This window comes from Myotis davidii, unplaced genomic scaffold (assembly GCF_000327345.1).
Source record: "Myotis davidii unplaced genomic scaffold, ASM32734v1 scaffold93, whole genome shotgun sequence".
NCBI classification, from domain to species: Eukaryota; Metazoa; Chordata; class Mammalia; order Chiroptera; family Vespertilionidae; genus Myotis; species Myotis davidii.
This window is the reverse complement of record NW_006292095.1, coordinates 3,860,384-3,870,366: the sequence shown is the minus strand read 5'-3', so window position 1 is coordinate 3,870,366 and position 9,983 is coordinate 3,860,384. Positions and strand designations below refer to the sequence as shown.

The window sequence follows — 9,983 nt, the reverse complement described above, 5'->3', positions numbered from 1 at the left end:
ACTGTCAGTGGCAGGGGGCTTCTTCCTGCTTTCCCTTTCGCCTCCCTGCATTGTGCCTACATATGCAAATTAACCGCCATCTTGTTGGCAGTTAACTGCCAATCTTAGTTGGCAGCTAATTTGCATATAGGCCTGACTAGCCAATGAAAAGGGTAGCATCATACACCAATTACCATTTTTCTCTTTTATTAGTGTAGATATTATTTCAAAACTTTGCTTGAGTTTTCCAATTACAGTTAACTGCTGGGGCAGACACAGAGTGAAGGATGAATGATTACTCTGACACATGTTTCTATGAAAGAGAGGCCTAATGGACTGATTGGCTATAGGAACCAAACAGCCCCATTTGCCTGTCTCCTTAGGCTTTTATTGTAACAACAGCTTGAACTAAAATTAACTATTAGATACTATCAGTAGGGTAAGCATCCTTGAGAAGACACATGCATAATGTCCTCTAAGCAAGGAAGTTTTGAAGTCTAAATATAAAGATTCCAATAAAACACCCGGGGGCTCAGACTTTTTTGGAAAAGTCAAGGCAGGGTCTGCTGCCTTTGGCAAGGTGCCCTAGAGGCCTCTGACCTTTCGGAGATTCCTCTTTACAGACTTTCCAAACAAGTTCTGTGCTTCCCCACAGTTAACCTACAATTTAACCTATTTTCCACCATGTTCTGTGCTCTGCTGCCTGCTGCCGACACCCACCATGTTCTGTGTGTGGCCCCTGGTGTTCAGCGCATGTCATAGGAACCGGTTGTTTGGCTGTTCGGTTGTTCCGCTGTTCAGTCTATTTACATATTAGGGTTTTATATATATAGATTAAGAACTGTATTTCTGCTGGTGTACAACATAGTGATTAGTCATTTATGTAACTTGCTAAGCAAGCCCCTCAATAAGTCTATTATCCATGTGAACCATACATAATTATTACAATACTAGGGGCCCAGTGCATGAATTCGTGCACCTTGAAAGGAACTATGAGCCGCGAGGCTGTGGTGGGCACAGGGACATCCTCCATGCCCTTGCCCAATCCCTCCTGCCATGGCCTCTGGTCCCCTGTCTGCCCTCAGCCCCGCTCCAGCTGCCGCCACTTGCACGCCCTGATGGTGCCAGCCCCGCTTGCACCTGCTGACTGCATGGAGTGATTGGGGCCAGTGCTGTCAGGAAGCATGAATGGTGGCTGCTGCCCCAATTGCCCATTAAGAGCAAGGAGAGGTGGAGAAGTCCTCGAAGGTGATTGGGGCCAGCAACTGCCACTCACAACTGCTGATGGTGCTGAGTGATTGGGACCAGCACTGGGCACCAGCAGCGGGTACAAGCGGCAGCTCCAGTACCAGCTGTGGGTACGAGCAGGGCCAGCACCAGCAGTGTTGTATGAGTGACGGCTCCGGCGCCAGCAGCGGGTGCAAGTGAGGCTGGCGCTGGCAGCAGGTATGAGCACCAAGTGGGACTGCAGCATGCAGGAGCAAAGAATTTTCAGTAACCACCAGAGGCTTGCCCCAATGACAGTGACCGGCGCCCTGCTCACCTGCTCCACCATCCTGCTGTGGCCAGTGCCCACCACGTTTTGTGCTCTGCTGCCTGCTGCTGACACCTGCCATGTTCTGCATGTGGCCCCTGGTGGTCAGCGCACGTCATAGCAACTGGTTGTTCGGTTGTTCTGCTGTTTGGTCTATTTGCATATTAGGGTTTTATATATATAGGTTATGGACTGTATTTCCTATGTCAACCAATGGTTGTTGGTGCCTATTCAACACCAACCAGAATCCCCAATTTGGGGTGTGGTGAATATGAAAACTTTATTCAGTGCCAAAGAGGTCAATGGTGATAGAGCACAGCTGTAAAAACAGCACAGTGTGAGGCAGGCCTGGGCTAGACAGCTCTGCTTGCTCCTTGCCAGTCTGCATTGCACTGCACTGGTCTGCTCCCCTGGGTTTTGATATGCTCCGTTCTGTGCCTGTCTGCTCTGGCCTGCTCTGGTCAATTGCAGCAAGGGACCTTGTTTTTTAGCTCAGCCAGGTAAACACAGTCTTCAGTGTTTGGTTGAAAGGGAAAGTGTGCTCCAGAATCCAGAGAGCAGCTGGCTCGTGTAGACAGAAATACATGCTCCTTGTTTCCCGATTATCTCATTCTAGACTCCAATTCCTTGCAGTTTGATTGGCCCAAAAGGCATTGTTCTGATTAGTCGGAATAGAACTGCTCTGGTTTGTCAGAGTTACACAGCTCTAATTGAATGGGGAAAGCCTCAGTCCTACCTGTTGAAAGAGGATTCCAGGGTCTCCTTTATAAGGACTGGCTCTGATGGCAGAATCACAGTGCATGCTAGTGATTAAGTGCAGGCTTCTCTCTGAAGTGCAGTTTGCATGAGAGGCTCCTGTGTAGAAATGGATGCTACCCTAATTTTTTAATAATTTGAGCCCTGTAGCCACCATGAGCTCTTTTTAGTAGGTGTCCTCTTTCTCAAGATTCACAGCTATGCAATACAAAATGACAGGTTTTTTTTGTTTTTGTTTTTTAACTGGCAAATTGTACATCTTAATCCTAATCCCCATTTTATGCATTCTCCCCTCCCTTCCAACTGTCAACAATCAATTTGTTCTCTGTATCGAGGAGTTTGTTTTTGTTTTGTTGTTTGTTTGTGTATGTATGTATGTATGTATGTATGTATGTATGTATATTACACATGTAAGTGAAATCATATGGAATTTTATTTTAATTATTCACTAATTTTTTCTTTTCTTTATTATTTTTTAATTAAAAATTTTAATGTTTACATTATTGCAGCTGTTCCCCGCTGCAACCCCCCTTTACCTACCTCCTTCTCCCTTGGTCAACAACAAACTGTTGTCTTTGTCCATGCAGTATGCACATGTGTTTTTTAGCTAACCCTTCACCTTCTTTATTCATAGTCACCCCCTCCCCTTGGGCATCTTCCAGTCTCTCTTATACTCTCTAGGTCCATCCATGCTGCAGCAAATGGAAAGATTTTCATTTTTTTGTGGCTGAGTAATATTCCATAGCATATATATAACACAACCTTAACCATTCATCTATCAATGGACACATAGGTTGCTTCCATATTCTGGTTTTGTAAATAATGTTGAATTGAACATAGCTTTTCAAATTATAGTACTCTTTTGGATTTATTTGGATAAATATACCTAGAATTGGAATTGATGGCTCATATGGTAGTTCTATCTTTTATTTTTTTATTTTTCAATTAATTTATTGGGGTAACATTGGTTAATAAAATTATATAGGGTCCAAGTGTGCAATTCTATGATAAATTATCTGTATATTGCATTGTGTGCCAACCACCTAAAGTCAAATCTTTTTTATCACTATACATTTGACCCCATTTACTCTATACCCCCTTTCCTGTGGTAACCACCATACTGTTGTTCCTGTCTATGAATTTTTATTTGTTTGCTTTTTTAATTTTTTTGAGGAACTCTCAAATTGTTTTCCATAGTGACTGTTGATCTATTGATGATAGTCATTCTGACAGGTGTGAGTTAATATCTCACTATAGTTTTAATTTGCATATCTCTGATGATTAGTGACATATCTTTTCATGTGCCTGTTGACCTTCTGTATGTCTTCTTTGAAGAAGTCCTGTGCCCATTTTTAAGTCAGGCTTTTGTTTGTTTGTTCATTTGTTTTTGATGTTATAAGTTGTACAAATTTGTTATATAGTTGGGATATTGACCCTTTATCAGATATATCATTGGCAAATGTCTTCTTACATTTAGAAGGTTGATTTTCATTCTTCGATGGCTTTATTGCTGTGCAAAGCTCTTTAGTTTGATGTAGACCCATTTGTTTATTTATTTTTTTGTTTTCTTTGCTTGAGGGGACATTTCCAAAATTATATTACTCAGAGTGAAGTCAAATAGTTTACTGCCTATGTTTTCTTCTAGGAGTTTTAGGTTTGGGGTCTAAAATTTCAGCCTTTAACCATTCTGAATTTATCCTTGTACCTTTTTGCAACAAGGAAATGATATAGTTTCATTGTTTTCATGTGTCTGTCCATTATTTCGAGATCATTTATTGAAGATACTGTCTTTACCCCATTGTATATTCTTGCCTCAGTTGTCATACATTAATTAGCCAGAAAGGTGTGAATTTGTTTCTGGGCTCTCTGTTAAGGTCCATTGATCTATGTGTCATGGAGTACCATGCTGTTTTTATTACAATAGCTGCATAGTATAGTTTAATATCAGGTAACCTGATATTTCCAACTTTGTTCTTTCTTAAGATTACTTTGGCTATTAAGGGTCTTTTTGGTTCCATATATATTTTGGGGCTTATTCCAGTTCTGTAAAAATGCCATTGGTATTTTGGTAGGAATCTCATTAAATTTTTAGATGCAGTGGGTGGTATGCATATTTTAAGATATCAATACTTTCTATGCATGAATAGGATATATCCTTCCATTTATCCATATCCTTCAATTTCTTTCTTTAATGACATAGTTTTCCAAGTACAGTTGTTTCAACTTCTTGGTAAAATTTAATCTGAAGGTACTTTATTCTTTTAGATTTAATTGTAAATGGGATTGTTTTATTTTTCTTATTTATCTTTCTGTTAGTTTGTTATTGGTATATAAAAATATAAATGATTTCTGAATAATCAATATTGTACTTTGCTACTTTACTGAATTCATTTATTAGTTTTAAACATTTTTGGTTGATTATTTGGGGTTCTCGCTCTATAGTATCATTTCATCTGCAAATAACAGTTTCACTTCTTCCTTTCCAATTTGGATGCCCCTTATTTATCTTTCGTGTCTGCTGTGGCTATGTCTTCCAATACTATATCTACACTAATAAAAGCCGAGGTGGCCTTCGTGCCCTCTCACGATGCCCTCACATCATCACAAGATGGCCACCCCCATGTTGTCACAAGATGGCCTCCTCATGTCATCAGAAGATGGCCACCACAATATGGCCACCACAATATGGCTGCCACAAGATGGCCGCCACAATATGGCTGCCACAAAGATGGCCGCCACAAAGATGGCCACCACAAAGATAGCTGCCACAAGATGGCCACCACAGTATGGCTGCCACAAGATGGCTACCACAATATGGCTGCCACAAGATGGCCACCACAAGACGGCTGCCACAATATGGCCTCCACAATATGGCTGCCACAAGATGGCCACCACAGTATGGCTGCCACAAGATGGCTACCACAATATGGCTGCCACAAGATGGCCGCCACAAGATGTACGGCAGCTGAGGGCAGTTGGGGGTGACTAGGCCAGCAGGGAAGGGCAGCTGGGGGCAATCGGACCAGCAGGGGAGGGCATGAATTTCATGTACTGGGCTTCTAGTTTATAATAAAAACTGTCAGAAAAGTGGGGATAGACTAAAAAGACCTCATCATAATAAAGGCCATATCTGACAAACAACTAATATGCTCAACCGTGAAAAGCTGAAAGTTGTTTCTTTAAGATCAGTAACAAGACAGAGCTGTCCACTTTCACCCCTTTTATTCAACACCAGATGCCCGGTGCACAAAATTCGTGCATAGGGGTGGGGTCCCTCAGCCCGGCCTGTACTCTCTTCAATCTGGGACCCTTCAGGGGATGTCTGACTGCTGGTTTAGGTCCTATCCCTCTTGCAATCTGGACTGCTGAGTCCTAACGCTCAACTGCCTGCCTGCCTGATTGCCCCTAACCCCTCTACCTGCTTGCCTGATCGCCCATAACTGCCCTCCCCTGCTAGCCTGATCGCCTCTTACCCCTTACCCCCTGCTGGCCTGATTGCCCCTAACCACCTCTGCCTCGGCCCCCGCCACCATGGCTTTGTCCTGAAGGAAGGCAGGGTGACCAGAAGATATCCGGTCAACCCAGTCTAACTAGCACAATATTCTTTTATTAGTATGATGGATGTTGGATTTTGTCCAATACTTTTCCTTCATTTATTGTTATCATGAGAATTTTTTCCTTCATTTTACTTATATGGTGTATCACATTAATTGAACTAGCCTTGCATCCCATGAAAAAATCCCACTTGATCATGGTATATGACCTTTTTAATGTAGCACGGAATTCATTTTGCTAATATTTTGTTGAGGAATTTTACATTGATGTTCTTCAGAGACAGTGACCTGCATTTTTATTATTTTTTGTAACGTCTTTGGTTTTGTTATCAGGTTAATGCTGGCATAGTAAAATGAGTTTGGGAGCCTTCTTCCCTCCTCATTTTTTTGGAATATTTGAGAAGACTAGGTATTCATTATTTAATGTTTGGTAAATTCACCTGTGAAGCCATCTGGTCCAAGTCTTTTGTTTGTTGATAGTTTTCTTGCTGCTTTGATTTCATTAGCAGTTTTTGTTGTTGTTGTTGTTTTCAGATTTTCTGTTTTTTCCTGATTCAGACTTGGAAGATTGTATTTTCCCAGGAATTTGTCTGTTTCTGCCAGGTAGTCCACTTTGTGACGTATAATTGATCATACTATTTTTATATAATCTTTTGCATTTATGTGGTACCAGTTTTCACTTCTCTTTCATTTCCAATATTTTTTATTTGAAATTTCTCCTTTTTGTGATGATTTTGAGTAAATGTCCATCAAATTTGTTTATCTTTTCAAAGATCCTGATCTTGGTTCCATTAATCTTTCCTATTGTTTTTGTTCAGACTATACTTTGTTTATTTTCACTGTGATCTTTATTATTTTCTTCATTTTAATGACTTTGGTTTTTGTTTGTTCTTTTTCTACTTTCTTGAGGTGTAGTTATAGTGTTTACTTGCGATTATGCTTGCTTTGTGAGTTATGCCTCTCTTGCTATAAATTTTCCTCCTAGCACTACTTTGGCTGTGTGCCATAGATTATGGATGATTGTGTTTTCATTTATCTCAAGGTATCTTTTTAATTTTTATATTATTGTTAATTCATTTCTTGTCCAGTAGCATGATATTTATTCTTTATGTGCTTTTTATTTTTCACTTTTCTTCTGGTAAGTTATTTTTTGTTTCATAGAGTTGTGATTGGAGAAGATGCTTGATGTGATTTAAATCTTTACAGTTTTGTTTTTTTTATATCCACACCAGATGATAAGTTCTTACTGATTTTTGAGAGAGAGAGAAAGAGAGAGAGAGAGAGATCCATGTAAGAGAGAAATATTGGGCAGTTGCCTCTTATATGCACCCTGACCAGGGATCAAACCTACAATATGTGCATGTGCACTGATCAGGATTTGAATCCAAAACCCTTTGGTGTACAGGACAACATTCCTATCAACTGAAGGACACATTCCAGGGCCAGTCTTCTCAAGTTTATTGAGACTTATTTCTGGCCTAACATGTGGTTTCTCCTACTAAATTATGCATGTCCACATTAGGCAAAATGTCCTGCAGTTGGTCAAAATGTCCTAAAAGTCTCAGTTGAATTCATCTGCTCCTCAGGGGTACCTCCTTAGCTTAGATAACCCTCCCCTTGCATAACTGCCACACTGTTGATATGGGACCAGCCTGTTCAGTATTTCTGTTTCTCTTATCCATTTTGCCATAGCTCCCTCTTTTTATCGTAAGTCATAGGCCTTGTGTTTAGCTAGTCTTCAGGAGATTCCCTTTGATGGCTGTTCTGTAATTTGGTTGTAATTTTTATGTCATTGTGGGAAAATGGGAAAAGGCAAGCAAAGCACTTACCTATCCTGCCATCATGACAGTAAGGTAGCCCAGATTCATTAATAATTAAGGAAACTATGTAGAATCCATTACTATGATACTTACTTTCTATTTATAATTCTGTTAAAGTTTATTTTATACATTTTGTTGCTGGCTTAGTTACCAACACATTTAGAATGCTTCTATCTTTCTGATGAATATTTTATCAATATTCAATTATATTGGTAAATATTATGTTTATTTTTAGGCTTAAGTTTTTATATATATATATTTTTTGGGGGGCTTAAGTTTTTATAGTAATGTAATGATTATGTTAATTAATATAACTATCATATTATATGACAACTGCTTTTTGTCTAGTAACTTCCTGGTATATAATTTTATATTTTTAATATTTCTATGTCTTCGTAAAGTAGGTGTTTTAATTTTAATTTGCTCATGGTATCATTTTTATAGGCTTTGCTATAAAAAGTATTTATACATTCTTGGAATGTTAAATTTTGATGCTTAATTTTTGCATGTGTGAACAGGAAGATGTCATAATCTCATAATTTTCATATTATTTATTAATATGTAAAGTCTGTATGTTTATTAAGCATTTGATAAATCTTAATCTGATTTTGTCTTTCACTTAGTCACTTATTATAGTATTTCATATCTATTGAAATGTGGTAACTTAGTAATTTTCACTAGTGATTAAGAAATAAAACTTGTCTTTCAGTATGATTATATGGGCTCTGAAGTGGCCATTGCAACTGAGAAAATTGTCCATATCTTTGGCCTTATCAACACTGTAAGTGTTTATGCTTTGTATTCTAAATAAGAAGCATTCTCGCCCTGACTGGTTCAGTTCAGCGGATAGAACGTTGGCCTGCGGATTCAAGGGTCCCAGGTTCGATTCCAGTCAAGGGCATGTACCTTGGTTGCGGGCACATCCCCAGTGGGGAGTGTGCAAGGGGGCAGCTGATCGATGTTTCTCTCTCATTGATGTTTCTAACTCTTTATCCCTCTCCCTTCCTCTCTGTAAAAAATCAATAATATATATATATTTTTTAAAAAAGAAGCATTCTCAATTATGCAATAACATTATTTGTATGAATAGAATTAACATTTTATAAAAGTATTGTCCTACCAACCTGTTTCATTTCCAATGGCTTTCATCTTCAAATTACAGTAAATTGAATATACTAGCATTCTGTATAGAGATGTAATGTTATATTTGTGATTGTCTAAACTGTATATCATGCATCTTCTGTTTTCAGATGTTTTCCCAGCTGAAACTGACTGTTATGTTAACATCTTTGGAGATCTGGTCAGATCAAAATAAGATTTTATGTACTGGGGATGCTAATGAACTACTACAAAGATTTGTGTCCTGGAAAGAAAACAATTTGTTTCAGAGGTCCCATGATATGGCATTGTTGTTGGTGTAAGTTCCTTATTGCATTGTTTATAAAATTATTTGATATTTTAGCTATCAAAACTACATACAAATGTTAAGTATAATGACAAAAAAGAGTGTATGAGTACAATGTTGGCAAAGTACAAAATAAAAACATCAGACAACAAGGTAGCATAAATAATCATGGTAGACCATTATTCTCAGAGTGGACTATTTACCTGTGAAAATGTAATGAACTGGAAAATATAGGAAGTCTTGGGATATACATGGGCCTCTGAGGTTTTAAAGATTTTCTTAGATGCAAATACCTGAAACCACCATTTTCACATTAAATAAAATATAATAAGTTAAGAGAATGCAATAATCCTATATAATAAAGAGGTAATATGCAAATTAACCCTCATGCCCTCACAAGATGGCTGCCTATGACCAGGTCAGCAAGGATGTTAGTGAGGGATGACCACATTTGCAGTTAATCAGGGACCTATTTTTTTTTTTAAAAAGCTACTCTGACTCACATCATTGATAGAGTAATAGAAAACAACATAAGTTTTTAAACTTTTGGCAAATTCAATATCCTACATAATAAAAGCCTAGGTGGTGGCATGTCCTCATGTGACGCCCTTGTGTGATGTCATCACAAGATGGCCTGCAGGGGAGGGCAGTTGGGGGCGACCAGGCCAACAGGGGGGGGCAGTTGGGGGCGACCAGGCTGGCAGGGGGTCATAAGGGGTGACCAGGCTGGCGTGGGAGGTGAGCAGTTACGAGCAACTAGGCCAGCAGGAAGGGGGCAGTTAGGGGTGACCTGGCTGGCAGTGAGGGTATTTAGGGGTGATCAGGCTGGCATGCAGAATCAGTGAGGGGTGATCAGGCTGGCAGGGAGGGGCAGTTAGGGGCAAGCAGGCAGGCAGGCAGGTGAGTGATTAGGAGCCAGAGGTCCAGGATTGGGA

General features: G+C 39.4%; 1 protein-coding gene across 1 annotated transcript in view; it reads left to right on the top strand.

Annotated features, from left to right (window-relative positions):
- LOC102757242 (disintegrin and metalloproteinase domain-containing protein 18) overlaps positions 1-9,983 on the top strand; it is a 77,760-nt gene that overhangs the window by 16,123 nt on the left and 51,654 nt on the right. The window contains 2 exon segments of the mRNA XM_015565269.1: positions 8,353-8,424; positions 8,894-9,060. Coding sequence (XP_015420755.1) covers positions 8,353-8,424; positions 8,894-9,060 — 239 coding nt within the window.